The 15,439-nt window shown below is 43.5% G+C and overlaps 1 protein-coding gene across 3 annotated transcripts in view; it reads right to left on the minus strand.

Moving 5' to 3' along the window:
- Positions 1-724: 724 nt before the first annotated feature.
- cfap53 (cilia and flagella associated protein 53) overlaps positions 725-15,439 on the minus strand; it is a 103,554-nt gene continuing 88,839 nt past the window's right edge. For 2 of the 3 annotated variants that reach the window (XM_068047345.1, XM_068047174.1), the window contains 3 exons: positions 12,636-12,852; positions 8,716-8,818; positions 726-1,159 (listed from right to left, as the gene is read on the minus strand). In XM_068047345.1, the coding sequence (XP_067903446.1) occupies positions 919-1,159; positions 8,716-8,818; positions 12,636-12,852 (561 nt within the window). In that variant the 3' untranslated portion in view covers positions 726-918. Of the gene's footprint in view, positions 1,160-8,715; positions 8,819-12,635; positions 12,853-15,439 lie in introns of all 3 variants that reach the window. The other variant, XM_068047259.1, reaches the window with a different exon arrangement.

Consider the following 15,439-nt stretch of genomic DNA (forward strand, 5'->3'; position numbering starts at 1 on the left):
TTATTATTAATTCTTAATTTTTTTCTCATTTTTAGTCTGCTAGTTGTTGAGACGCAGTCCCTAAGCTGCAATACTCACCAGCCAATCACCTACCTGCTTCCCTGTGATGTCACACCTCTTTTTTCTCTTCCTGAATGCAGTCTCCGACTGGTTACAGGCAATACCGAGCCTGGCTGGTCTCGTTGATTCACACTATTTGTAGCCCCGCTGATATCACTGATTCACACTGCTTTGACTGAGTGCAGTCAAATTTTATTCTTTCTTAATTAATATAAAGTTCCCCTCCTTACTGAACTCCCTCACTTACCAAACACCCTTCTTCACACTCTATGCCCTCCAGCAGCACTCAGTGCAGACAGCCAGTCCTGAAGGGAAGCTGATTCCAAGACTCCTGTTGATGTTTCTGAGGGCAGCATGTATTAAAGAAGCAAAAGGGTCTAAGGACAGAGCCCTGGTGGGCTTCTGAGGTGATTCTGCGGGGTAGGAGAGATGGAAATTTTCTGCCCGAGTTGGAACGGGTAGGAGGGTAACATGCGGTCAGTATCACAGAAGTGAGCCATGGAGGACAGAAAAGGTTGAAGTGATTGCTTGTCAAACAAGGAGGGAAAAGGAGAGATAATATGCAATAATCACAGTTATGGAGGATAACATTGGTGAATTTGACCAAGGTGTCACCATGCTGTGCCGTACCTTTGCAGTATGGGAGAAGACAGAACAAACACAAAAAATATCCTTCTTTCTGGCTCAACATTTTAATTGCCTAACATTATAATAACTAGTTGTGTTATAAAGTAAATACAATACACTCAAGGCTACATCATAAAATACCTATTTCTACTGAGCATTAAATACCACTTGAATTGTCATTACAAATTGAACAAAATTACAGCATTTGTCCATAGTGTAGCAATAATAATTTTAACACACTTCATTGAGCTTGGGGTCGATGCAATTTGCCCTCCTCCAGGGATGAATTTTCTCAGCCTCTGTATAAGGTCGAGAAAGGGCATCCTGAAGTTTTTTCTGGTAAGCTTCCTCTTCCAGCTTTCCTGCCTCAACCTCTCGCTGTTCTTCTGCCTTCTCTATCTCACGCTGCTGCTTTTGGTAACTCATCTGAGCCAGGAGGTCCTGCTGATATGCCTTGTTTATTTGCTTCTCCCTATGGTTAAGAAAAGGATTCATATATGTTACCAATGCAGAACCCTTCATTAATTGTTTAGTTTTTATGATAGTCAAAGAGCAATAAGTCTGCACTATTAGAAATAGCTGGTGATACTTAGGTGTACAACCAACTAAAGGGCAATGTGTAGTACACCTGGGGGTGGGTTCAGGTCAGATTTGTGTTCGAGCCAACAAGGTCTGACCAGGAAAAATGGTTTCTATAGTTTTAAATTGGTCCCTTTGTAAGGAGTGCTTAAATGGTACTTCAAGGAAATTCAGGGCCACATCTTGCAAACTGAAAAATTGCTTTAAGGAGTCTTTTTGTCAATTCAGTGGGTGAGATTTCACCTTACTAATAGTCATTTGGCACCATCTGCTGACCATTCATATACACTGCACTTATTTCTATTTATCACTGTAAAAGATTACCACACTTGTTTAAAAGAAAAATCCTTCAACCTTCAATTCTCTCGTTAGCAGTCTATCTAACCTTTGCTTTAACTCCATGGTTCTAGATCATGTCTCACAACTATGCACCCACCTCGTCCCCCGTTTCAGACTCTCCAAAATCCAGTCACCCCACAGCCTTGAAACTCTGAGTAGTTAAAGTCCCATGTGACATCCTAGAACCATAGAAATGTTACAGCACAGAAATAGGCCATCCAGCCCATCGTGTCTGTGGCGGCTGAAAAAACTAGCCACCCATTCTAATCCCACCTTCCAACAGACCATAGAAAAGTGTGACCATCTCTCATCATTCTGCTCAATCTCCCCATCCTACTCCAGCATATCTGCTCAAGAAGCCATTTCCATCTGCTCATTTCTGTTATAAGGAAGAAATTGCAGGACATTTTTTTCAAGACTGCCCCTGGTAAGGAGTTATTCAATGGGAGAACAGATTAGTGAATCAGGATTGAAACTCAATGCAGCCAATTTATTAGTGCTTCTAATTTTCTGATAATTAGGTAGGTTTTTCTTATTCATTCATGGGATGTGGGCATTGCTGGCTAGGCCAGCATTTATTGCCCATCTCTAATTGCCCTCGAGAAGGTGATGGTGAGCTGCCTTCTTGAACTGCTGCAGTCATGTGAAGTAGGTACACCTACAATGCTGTTAGGAAGGGAGTTCCAGGATTTTGACCCAGCGACACTGAAAGAACGGCGATATAGTTCCAAGTCAGGATGGTGTGTGATGGAGGGGATCTAGCAGCTGGTGACGTTCCCATGCATTTGCTGCCCTTGTCCTTCTAGTTGGTAGAGGTCACGGGTTTGGAAAGTGCTGTTTAAGGAGCCTTGGTGTGTTGCTGAAGTGCATCTTGTAGATGGTACACACTGCTGCCACAGTGCATCGGTGGTGGAGGGAGTGAACGTTTGTTGATGGGGTGCCAATCAAGCGGGCTACTTTGTCCTGCATGGTGTTGAGCTTCTTGAGTATTGTTAGAGCTGCACCCATCCAGGCAAATAGAGAGCATTCCATCACATTTCTGATTTGTGCCTTGTAGATGGTGGACAAGCTTTGGGGAGTCAGGAGGTGAGTTACTCGCCGCAGGATTCCTAGCCTCTGACCTGCTCTTGTAGCCATGGTATTTATATGGCTACTCCAGTTCAGTTTCTGGTCAATGGTAGCCCCTAGGATGTTGATAGTGGGGGATTCAGCAATTGTAATGCCATTGAATGTCAAGGGGAGATGGTTAGATTCTCTCTTGTTGAAGGTGGTCATTGCCTGGCACTTGTGTGGCACGAATGTTACATGACACTTAATAGCCCAAGCCTGGATATTGTCCAGGTCTTGCTGCGTTTCTACACGGACTGCTTCAGTATCTGAGGAGTTGCGAATGGTGCTGAACATTGTACAATCATCAGAGAACATCCCCACTTCTGACCTTATGATTGAAGGGAGGTCATTGATGAAGCAGCTGAAGATGGTTGGGCCTAGGACACTACCCTGAGGAATTCCTGCAGTGATGTCCTGGAGCTGAGATGATTGACCACCAACAACCACAACCATCTACCTTTGAACTAGGTATGACTCCAACCAGTGGAGAATTTTCCTCCTGATTCCCATTGACTTCTGTTTTGCTAGGGCTCTTGATGCCATACTTGGTCAAATGCTGCCTTGATGTCAAGGGCAATCACTCTCACCTCACCTCTTGAGTTCAGCTAGGGCGATAATTGGCCGGGTTGGACTTGTCCTCTTTTTGTGTACAGGACATACCTTGGCAATTTTCCACATTGCCTGGTAGATGCCTGTGTTGTAGCTGTACTGGAACAGCTTGGTTAGGGGCGTGGCAAGTTCTGGAGCACAGGTCTTCAGTACTATTGCTGGAATCTTGTCAGGGCCCATAGCCTTTGCAGTTTCCGGTGCCTTCCGTCATTTCTTGATATCACGTGAAGTGAATCAAATTGGCTGAAGTCTGGCATCTGTGATGCTGGGGACTTCAGGAGAAGGCCGAGATGGATCATCAACTCGGCACTTCTGGTTGAAGATTGTTGCAAATGCTTCAGCCTTATATTTCGCACTGATGTGCTGGGCTCCCCCATCATTGAGGAAGGGGATATTTGTGGAGCCACCTCCTCCAGTTAGTTGTTTAATTGTCCACCACCATTCACAGCTAGATGTGGCAGGACTGCAGAGCTTCGATCTGATCCGTTGGTTATGAGATCACTTAGCTCTATTGCATGTTGCTTACGCAGTTTGGCGTGCAAGTAGTCCTGTGTTGTAGCTTCACCAGGTTGACACCTCATTTTGAGGTATGCTTGGTGCTGCTCCTGGCATGCCCTCCTGCACTCTTCATTGAACCAGGGTTGGTCTCCTGGCTTGATGGTAACGGTAGAGTGGGGAATATGCCGGGCCATGAGATTACAGATTGTGGTTGAGTACAATTCTGCTGCTGCTGATGGCCCACAGCTCCTCATGGATGCCCATTGCTAGATCTATTCGAAATCTATCCCATTTAGCACAGTGATAGTGCCACACAACACGAAGGAGGGTATCCTCAATTTGAAGGCGGGACTCTGTCTCCACAAGGTGGTCACTCCTACCAATACTGTCATGGACACTTGCATCTGCAGCAGGCAGTTTGGTGAGGACGAGGTTACGTATGTTTTTCCCTCTTGTTGGTTCCCTCACCACCTGCTGCACACCCAGTCTAGCAGCTATGTACTTTAGGACTCAGCGAGCTCGGTCAGTAGTGGTGCTACCGAGTCACTCTTGGTGATAGATATTGAAGTCCCCCACCCAGAGTACATTCTGCGCCCTTGCCACCCTCAGTGCTTCCTCCGTGGTATTCAACATGGAGCAGTACGGATTCATCAGCTGAGGCGGGGGAGTGGGGTGGTAGGTGATAATCAGCAGGAGGTTTCCTTGCCCATGTTTGACCTGATGCCATGAGACGTCATGGGTCCAGAGTCGATGTTGAGGACTCCCAGAGCAACTCCCTCTCAACTGTGTATCACTGTGCCGCCACCTCTGCAGGGTCTGTCCTGCCGGTGGGATAGGATATACCTGGGGATGGTGATGGCAGTGTCTGGGACATTGTCTGTCAGGTATGATTCAGTGAGTATGACTATGTCAGGCTGTTGCTTGACTAGTTGGTGGGACAGCTCTCCCAACTTTGGCACAAGCCTCCAGATGTTAGAAAGGATAGGGATGGGTTTGCCGTTGTCATTTCTGGTACCTAGGTCGATGCTGGGTGGTCCGTCCAGTTTCATTCTTGTTTATTGACTTCGTAGCAGTTAGATACAACTGACTGGCTTGCTAGGCCATTTCATAGGGCACTTAAGAGTCAACCACGTTGCTGTGGGTCTGGTGTCACATGTAGGGCAGACCAGGTAAGGACGACAGATTTCCTTCCCTCGATGGGCTTTTACACCAATCGACAATGATTTCACGGCCATCATTAGACTGGCTTTTGATTCCAGATTTATTAATTGAATTCAAATTCCACCTTCTGCTGTGGTGGGATTCAAACCCATGTCCCTGGAGCAATACCCTGATCTCTGGGTTACTAGTCCAGTGACAATACCATCTTTGTTCTATATTTCTTAATACCCTTAACTAACAAAAATTTATTGATTTTAGTCTTGAAAATTTCAATTGAGCTAACATCCACAAAGTTTTTTGGGGGAAAGTTCCAGGTTTCCACTATCCTTTGCATGAAAAAATGCTTCCTGATTTTATTCCCAAATGGCCTTGGTCTAATTTTAAGATTACATCTTCTTGTTCTGGATTTCCCCACTAACGGAAATAGTATCTACCCCAAGTGAATCCCTTTATAATTTTAAACAGCTCTATTAGATCACCCCTCAAGCTTCTAAATTCAAGGTAATGCAAGCCAAGTTTTTTTTATTTCATGGGATGTGGGCATTGCTGGCAAGGCCAGCATTTGGTGCCCATCCCTAATTGCCCTTGATAACTGAGTGGCTTGCTAGTCCATTTCAGAGGGCAATTAATAATCAACCACATTGCTCTGGGTCTGGAGTCACATGTAGGCCAGACCAGGTAAGGACGACAGATTTCCTTCCCTAAAGAACATTAGTGAACCGATGGGTTTTTACGACAATCGATGATAGTTTTATGACACCATTATTGAGACTAGCTTTCAATTCCAGATTTCTATGAATTAACTTTATTTTATTAGTAAATTGACTTTAAATTCCACTAGCTGCCGTGGTGGGATTTGAGCCCGTGTCCCCAGGACATTAGCCTGAGCCTCTGGATTACAAGTCCAGTGACATTACCGCTACACTACTGTCATGCAACCTGGCCTCATAATTTAACCCTTTATGACCTGGTATCCTTCTGTGCACTGTACCCTCTCCAAGGCCAAGATATATCTCCTGAGGTTCAGTGCCTATTAGTAAAAACAGTATTCAGACGGGCTATGACCAACACTCTGTACAGCATGGGGCATGACTTCTTTACTTTTGAATTCCAACCCCTTGAAATAAAGGCCAACATTCTATTAGTCTTTTTGATTATTTTTTGTACCTATGCACTAGCTTTTAATGATTTTGGTAACTTAACGTCTATATCCTTTAGCTTCTTCATAGCTCCTAGCCTCTCACTATTAAGAACATATTCTGATTTGTCTTTTCAGATCCAAAGTAGATAAATTCACAATTCTCCAAATTGAATTCCATCTACCATAGTTTTGGCCACGCACCTCATCAATCTATGTCTGTTTGTAACTTCCTATCCCCATCCACTCAACTTACTGTGCCTCATAACTCTTCATTTGCAAACTTGGATACTTCTATAGCTCCAAGACTTGCAGGTGCACCAAAGAATGGAACTTTAAGGGTTTCCATGTGGGAAAGCCAGCAGTACAACGTCATAGTTCTCCAGCTGTGAAAAATGGGGACCTTAGTGTGGTCAATTTAGTCCAGGTGACTGTGTTCCATTTGGGAAGACCAAATTTAATGTTGTGGCATAAGAGGATTCAGAACACTTGATGGAAAATGCACTATAGCATTTCCAAATACATTTTCAGTGGTCGATTAAGGATTACATATGGAGAGAGATCAGGAGATGTCAATTAGACACAATGGCTTGTGGAGAAAGAAATTAATGCAGACTTTGATGGAACAATGAGCCTGTTTCTGCACTGTGAATTATGATTCGATAATACAGCAGGTGGGAGAGAAAGCAAAGCGATAACTTACATTTATATAGCATGTTCTATGATCACAGGATGTCTCAAAGCACTTTACGTGCAATGAATTACTTTTGATAAGTATTTACATTTTATAGGCAAACGGTGCAGTCAATTTGTGCTCCAACAAACGAAACAAATGACCAGGTAACCTGTTTTGGTGCTGATCGTTCAGTGATGAATGCTAGCAGGTGTGGGAATTCCCTGTCCTTTTTCACATAGTACCATGGGATCTTTTGCAACTGCTGAATAGGCAGATAGGCCTTGATTTAATGTCTTATCTGAGAGACAGCACCTTGATCAATGGGCCACTCCCTCAATACTGCACTGAACTCTTAGCCTAGATAATATTTTCAAGTCATAAAGTGGGCCTTGAGCCCACAACCTTCTGACTTAGAGGTAGGAGGATTACCATTCAGCCAGACTGACATTATGAGACAGGATTGGAGGGGCAGGGAGGAGGAATAAAGGGGTTAATGCTTATGTGTTTCACATAATAAATGTGCATAGATTATTTATAGAGCATCAGATAACACTAAGCAGTGAGGCAGACAAGTTACAAGAGTCAACGATACAGCAAAATAGATAGATTCTGAGGAAGTTTTTAAAGATGGGAAGAGAAGTGACAAACTGGATGATGTAGGCAAGAGTTCCAGAGTGATGGGTCTTGATAGTTACAGGGAGGTGGGGAGGGAGCAGGGGAGCACAGTTATAGGGCAGGTTGACTGCTCGTTGCCAGGCAGGAAAGTCAGCAGTAGAAGGCCACAGCCAGGAATTGTTGCCGATGGTTCCTAACAAACAGTAAAGATCAGGGTTTGGTGATCGAGGATTATAGCATGGAAATTGGGAAGGAGGAAAAGATAGGAACTTTGTGGGCAGGCGGGTAGTGGAGGTTGGAGCCTGGTAATAGGGAGGTAATGATCGGGGGTTGGCCGGCACTAGGTTGTGGGGTGGGGAGGGTGGTGGTCAGCTGATAATGGCAATGGGAGAGGCCGTAATCAGCAGAATCTTTGCTTGCGGGGCCGGGAGGGACACCCCTGCTCCTCCTGGCTCACAGGAGTGCTATAAAAAGCACTTACCTGCTTGATCTCACTGCTCCCATCTGCAGTTGGTGCCAGGTTAAATTTGTTACACACACATGACCAAAGTTGGAAGAGCAGAGGATGTGTTCTGGGATAATAGGCTGGAGAAGATTGCAGAGCTAGGCTGAAGCAGGGCCATTTGAAAAATAGGAATAAAGACTTTAAAGTCAATGTGTTTGGGGAGTGGGAGCAAATGAAGGTTGGCAAGGACAGGAGCTGTGGGAATGTAGGGATTTGCATGGAATGGGAACATAGCAACAAAGTTCTGGATGAATTGAAATTTATATAAGGAAGTATTCTGGAGGCCTGTGAGCAGATATACAGTAATTAAGCCAAAGGAGCTGAAGATGTGATGAGGATTTCAGTGAATGAGGTAGAGACATGGGCGACAAATGTTACAGAGGTGGAGTAAGTAGCTTTAGTGATAGTGCAGATGTGAGGTTTGAAGCTCAGCTCAGGATCGAACAGGACACAGGTTGGGTTGGATTCAGCCTGAGTGAAGTTCAATCTATCCAATTTAGTACAATTGATACATCAGAGTGATGGCTTTAACCGAGAGAAATTTATTTTCTGCGCTGTAATAGGTTTCAAAAGTCAAATGAGACCATGTTTTATGAACTTTCAATTGAGAATAGATTGGAGCCTTTGTGGACTTCAGCTGTTTCTGAGCCATGGTTTTGCCACTGCCCACGAACAAGCATTAGTGTCACTGCATAATGCAATTCACATTCAGGTCTTATGGCCTTGTAACACTGACAAGCAGATAACTTTTTATATTCTCTTGGTCAGCTACGTCATGTATATCCCACAAATGCATACCTGGCCAGATTCTCCTGTTCCACTTGTTGCTGCTCTTCGATGGATTTAATCAGTTTTGCTCGTTCTTCTTCCACCTGTTGTGGGTCCTTTGTATTTTTCTCCACTGAAATCAGAAAGCAAATATTTTTTCTGTACCTCTTCCATCGCCTTGAAACTATGTTCAAGGGACAACATGAAGGAGGTTGGGGAGATTGGTATCCAGCAGACATGCTGATAGGAAGGTCAGGGAGAAAGGTGGATGGTCAATTGGGATTGCTGTTTGTGCTTCGATGGGGCCCTTTGGAGAATGCCGAGAGAAGCATAGAGGGTAGCTGTGGGCTTATACAAGGACAATTCAAGGTTGGGATAGAGAAATAAGAAGGCAGGAGAATACTGATGCGTTAGGGTAGGGATTAGGGGAGGTAAAGTATCTGAAAGGGGAGAAATTAAAGGTGGCACAACTTGCTAACAAGAAGGGGAGCAAACAGGAGCTAAGAGCCCAAGAGCGATGAAGAGACAAAAAACAAGTAATGAGCACCCAAAATGTGCATGTGAATGGAAACAGAGGGAATTCAGATCAATAAGGTGGGTCAGGTCGTCTTCTGAAGCCATATTAGTTGCTATATGCTAGGTAATTGTCATATAAGTAATCTTAGATACACCGTCCAGTTCATTAGATCCCATACCTACACTCTGTACACTACAGAAAGCATATTTTTGAAATATATACTAAAATTTTGGATAAGCACTTACACATTTGTATAGAGTAGAGAAAGAACATAATTCAAATTCGAAAAATAACAGTGATATACCAAGGGAATGACAATAAAGTGTTAGCCTATCACAATTTTCCTGAAAATTATTGCTGGCATCAGCTTTAACTAACCATAGAACCACAGAACCAGAGAACAACTGTGGCACAGAAGGAGGCCATTCAGCCCATCGTGTCCATGCCAGCTGAAAAAACTAGCCGCCCAATCTATTCTCACCTTCCAGCTCCTGGTCCATAGCCTTGCAGGTTACAGCACTTTAGGTGCATGTCCAGGTTCCTTTTGAAAGAATTGAGAGTTTCTGCCTCCACCAAAAGGCCTGGCAGCGAATTCCAGACACCCACCACCCTCTGGGTGAAAATGATTTTCCTTATGTCTCCTCTAATCCTTCTACCAATCACCTTAAATCTGTGTCCCCTGGTAACTGACCTCCCCACCAGGAGAAATAGGTCTTTACTGTCCACTCTATCTAGGCCCCTCATAATTTTGTACACCTCAATTAAGTCTCCCCTCGGCCTCCTCAGTTCCAGGGAAAACAACCCTCGCCTATTCAATCTTTCCTCATAGCTGCAACTTTCAAGTCCTGGCAACATTCTTGTAAACCTCCTCTGTACTCTCTCCAGAGCAATTATGTTCTCTCTGTAATGTGGTGACCAGAACTGTATACAATACTCCAGCTGCGGCTTAACCAGCGTTTTATACAGTTCCAGCATCACATCCCTGCTTTTGTATTCTACACCTCGGCCAATAAAGGAAAACAATCCATATGCCTTCTTCACCATTCTATCTAACTGTACTGCCTTCAGGGACCTGTGGACATGCACTCCAAGGTCTCTCACATCGTCTACTCCTCTCAATATCCTCCCATTTATAGTGTATTCTCTCGCTTTATTTGCCCTCCCCAAATGCATTACCTCACACTTTTCTGGATTGAATACCATTTGCCACTTTCCCACCCACTCAACCAAACCGTTGATATCATTCTGGAGTCTATGGCTATCCTCTTCACTATTAACTACACCGCCGATTTTTGTGTCATCAGCAAATTTCCCAAACATGCCTCCCACATTTAAGTCCAATCATTAATATATACCACAAACAACAAGGGACCCAACACTGAGCCCTGTGAATGCCACTGGAAACAGCTTTCCATTCACAAAAACATCCGTTTTTGTTTCCTGTCCCTGAGCCAATTCTGGATCTAACTGCTACAATCCCCTGTATCCCATGGGTTTTCACTTTTCTCACCAGTCTGCCTTGCGAGGCCTTGTCAAATGCCTTACTAAAATCCATGTAGACCACATCCACTGCACTACTCTCATCAATCCTCCCCATCACGTCCTCAAAAAACTCAATCAAGTTAGTAAGACACAACCTTCCCCTAACAAATCCATGCTGACTATCCCAGATTAATCCGTGCCTTTCTAAGTGGCAGTTTATCCTGTCTCTTAGAATTGATTCTAATAACTTACCCACCATCGCGGTTAGATTGACTGGCCTACAATTATTTGGCCTATCCCTCGCACCCTTTTTAAACAACATCTGGTACCTCGCCTGTATCTAGTGAGGATTTAAAGATGATCCTTAGCCCATCCGCTATTTCCTCCCTGACTTCCTTTAACAACCTGGGATGCAATGCATCCGGTCCTGGCGATTTATCCACTTTCAAGGATGTCAGCCCCTCTAGTACTTCCTCTCTCATTTTGCTTAGCATATCCAATATTTCACACTCCTCTTTAACTACAATGTCTGCATCAACCCTCTCCTTTGTGAAGACAGAGACAAAAAACTCATTAAGAACCCTGCCCACATCTTCTGCATCCACACATAAGAACCCCCCCACTTCCCTAAAATTGTACATCTCTGATAGACCCTATCTTTTCATTAGTTATCCTCTTGCGCTTAATGTACTGATAAAACATCTTTGGGTTTTCCTTGATATTACCTGCCAATAATTTTTCATGTCCTCGCTTTGTTTTTCAAATTTCCTTTTTTACTTCACCCCTGCACTTTCTATACTCCTCTAGTCTTTCTAAATTATTAAGATATTTGTGATAGTCATAAGCTTTCTTTTTTCTAACCTATAAACATGTTTATAAACAACACACAATGGACATCAAGACTAAGGCACAATGGAAATATTGGGATTTGCTGAATAAAAACTGTTAACAATTTGCCACTGTACTTTTGTAAAAATTTGGGGTAGAAATTGGTACCAATTCATTTCTCGGGTGTAAAATGGGTACAACATATACCACTTTATCGGTGGAACGGCCTTGTGCACAGTCTGCGCAAGCGTTGGTCCCACTGCTAAATTCATAGTTTTAAGTATCCTGGGTAGATGGTTAAACTAGGCATTTGACCACTTAATTGTGACCAATTTCCATTGATTCTCAGGCCCTGATTCAAGAATAGTGTTGAGTCTGGGCTGCAACAGGCCTGGATTAATTTCTAGGTTAAAATCTGCAAAATTGTTACTGCTTTGATTAGGCTGGTGTAGAAGCCCAGCAAGGGCCATTCCCAGCATTTTAGAAATACCCCCCCCTTCCCTAAAATTGTCATATAATGGTCTTAGACCTTGATATTAATCCAGAAGACAGATGGCAGTGATTTGGGGGGGGGGGGGGGGGGGGGGGGGGAGAAGGTGGTTGGGATTAAAAATTAAAAAAATGGACAAAGCGACCCCAAATTGTGTGAGTGTCCCACTGTGGAGAAACAGAACACTTCATTCATATGGTTAAATTGTCCCACTGTGGAATGGAGCCTGATTTATATTTAACAGTGGCCATGCTCGTTTCCAGGGTTCAGGAAACGTGGCAGTGAAAGGAAGGCCGGCTGTACAAGGTGTGTGCTTTTACAGCAGACCACCTGGCCCTCCATGTCCTTTTCATGGTGCAGTTGGTAGCCAACCTCCCTACCACAAATGTCCATCCTTCACATGCAACTCCAGTGGTCTTCTGGCATGGAAGTAGGTGTCAGGGAATGAAAAGTAATTTAACTTTACCCTGCACAGGGATTTGTAGGATGTTGCGGGGGTGGTGGGGGGGGGGGCGGCGGTGGTGAGGGTGTAGCCCTCTGATTGCCTTGTCAGTTTTCCTAGTAATAGGATCAAGTATATAATTTGACAAAAGAATAAAAAATGGTTAGGCAAAGAGAAAACAAATTTCTTACAGTGTTCTTGAACCTGAAGCTTGCGTGTTTCCATCACTTCCTTCTTGAGGCGATCTTGAGCCTCTTTCTTTAGGCGCATCTGTTCATTGCGTTTGGCCCAAGTTTTCTCCACATCCGCCTCAATCAGCCGGTTTGCTTCCTCTTCCTGACGTTTTTCATCATCTGCCTTCTGAGCCAAATACTTTCGATACGCCTGCTGTTCTCTCTGAAGGTCCAGCTAAGTAAAGGAAGGATTTTTTTTAAATTAGCAGGATTGTGAGCAAAATCAGATTTTCCCCTTTGCTCTCCATTGAGCTACAAACAAGCTGATATAAGCACATGTGGCATATGTGCACTCATTGTCATTAGATTCAATTACAGGAGTAATCTGACAGTGCTAAGTTAGAAGAATCGCATTGGATAACCATAGTTCAATTTACCAGTCTCCGCTGAGGCTTGCTCCAAAGAGCCCGTTTAATTTTGTGTAGGCTGTCTGTGGGATGGGAACAGGCCAAGGGAATGATTACTGCACTGCCTGAATTTTCCTCCCACTGCACCAACAAAGAAGGCATAATGGTAGTGGAGATATTTGCAAGCTAACTGTAGAAAGCAATACGTGTTCGGGGGTTGTACATATCCTCCAAGTTTTCTCTTGCTGCTGGTTTCCTCAGGGCCAAATACTTTCCTATAGCTGAGAAAATGAGCCATTGCCAACAATGATCTTCATCCAACATCAGTAGATGCATGACAGCAATTCAGCAGAGACTGCCTATTATCTTAATTTCCTATCTTCCTGCTCAGTGCTTCTGTGCAGCAATGATCAGTAAGTCAGCAAAATGAGCAACTGAATGTCCTATTATTCCTATGTCAGCATGTTCTTCACGAACATCAATTTTCTATGATGATATTAAATAAAATTATTCCAAGAGAGTTTGGAAAATGCAAAGTTGCCGAATAAGTTGCACTGATTAAGGCTTCTCATACGAGGCCTTAATTCACATTCAGTCCAGATTGAGTGCAGCACACTTTTCCAGACTCAAAATTAACCCCTCTGTCTAGCACTGTATAGGTGGAAGCTAACAAAGGACCTTGTGAAATAGCTTTCTTACATAAATCTTCACATCAGAGAACATTGTGGCCAGCCCAAGGAGCGGAAGTACAGCACATGAATGACTAGAGTGGCAGAAAGAATCGTGGAAGGTCCAAGAAGCATTAATACAGTGCAGTTGCGGGTGGAGTGGTAGACAGCATTCCAAAACAAACGCAGAGAAAAACTGAAATAGTCGCGTTGCTAGCAGTCCAGAGAGAAAACTGAACAAGTTATGTCATAACCAGTGCAGAGGGTGGAGCCTGAGGAGTTACAAATAAGTATTCAGAATAAGTATCTAAGAGGATGAAATAAACTAAGTAGGTGCTATTAATACTGAAAGAAACTGAACTGTATTAAATAAGTATCTGGTATACATAAATATTAAATAAGGAAATAGGAATTAAAGGAATACTAAGATAAAACATATAAATAACCTAAGAGGCATAAATTATATATAAATATACTTTAAATAGAATGGCATGACAGCTAAGATCCATTGCCTGCAATTCCTGCACTTCAGGTATCCTGGGTGACTGTGTGTGCAGAAAGTGCCTCTGCTGCTCAAGCTCAAACGAAGAGTTTCTGAGCTCAAGGAGCAGCTATAATCACTACATGCATACAGGTCACAGAGAATTTCCTGGATCGGATGTTCTAGCAGATGGTGACCCCATAGCCACAAAGAGTAGGAAAGTATGAAAGTGCTAATCTGTCAGGGTAGAAAGAGGTGTAGTGGTAATATAAAAGGCCCAGGCTAACACCCTGGGGACATGGGTTCAAATCCCACGATGACAATTCAATTTGCCCATTTAAGACAGAGATGAGGTAAATTTTTTCTCTCAGAGGGTCGTGAGTCTTTGGAATTCTCTTCCTCAAAAGGCGGTGGATGCAGAGTCTTTGAATATTTTTAAGGTAGAGGTAGATAGATTCTTGATAAGCAAGTGGGTGGAAGATTATCGGGAGTAAATAGAAATGTGGAGTAATCAGTTCAGCCATGAACTTGTTGAACGGCGGAGCTGGTTTGAAGGACCGAGTGTCCTAATCCTGCTCCTAATTCGTACGTATGTTAATAAAAATCTGGAATTGAAAGCTAGTCTCAGTAATGATGACATGAAAATATCGGTCGTTGTAAAAATCCATCTGGTTCAGTAATATTCTTTATGGAAGGAAATCTGCCATCCTTACCTGGTCTGGCCTAAATGTGACTCCAGAACCCTAGCAATGTGGTTGACTCTTAAGAACATAGGAACTAGGAGCAGGAGTAGGCAATTCAGCCCCTCGAGCCTGCTCAGCCATTCAATACGATCATGGCTGATCTCATCTCGGCCTCAACTCCACTTTCCTGTCCGTTCTCCATAACCCTTCAACCCATTACTAATTAAAAATCTGTCTATCTCCTCCTTAAATTTACTCAATATCCCGGCATCCAGCGCATTCTGGGGTAGTGAATTCCACAGACTCACAACCCTTTGAGAGAAGTAATTTCTCCTCATCTCTGTTTTAAATCTGCTACCCCTTATCCTAAAACTATGACCTATCGTTCTAGATTGCCCCACCAGAGGAAACATCTCTCTACGTCTACTTTGTCAATCCCCTTAATCATCTTATATACCTCTCATTCTTCTAAACTCCAGAGAGTAAAGGCCTAAACTGCTCAATCTCTCTTCATAAAACAAACCCCTCACCTCTGGAATCAACCGAGTGAACCTCCTCTGAACTACCTCCAAAGTAACTACAT

Source organism: Heterodontus francisci, chromosome 1, assembly GCF_036365525.1.
Source record: "Heterodontus francisci isolate sHetFra1 chromosome 1, sHetFra1.hap1, whole genome shotgun sequence".
Lineage (NCBI taxonomy): Eukaryota > Metazoa > Chordata > Chondrichthyes > Heterodontiformes > Heterodontidae > Heterodontus > Heterodontus francisci.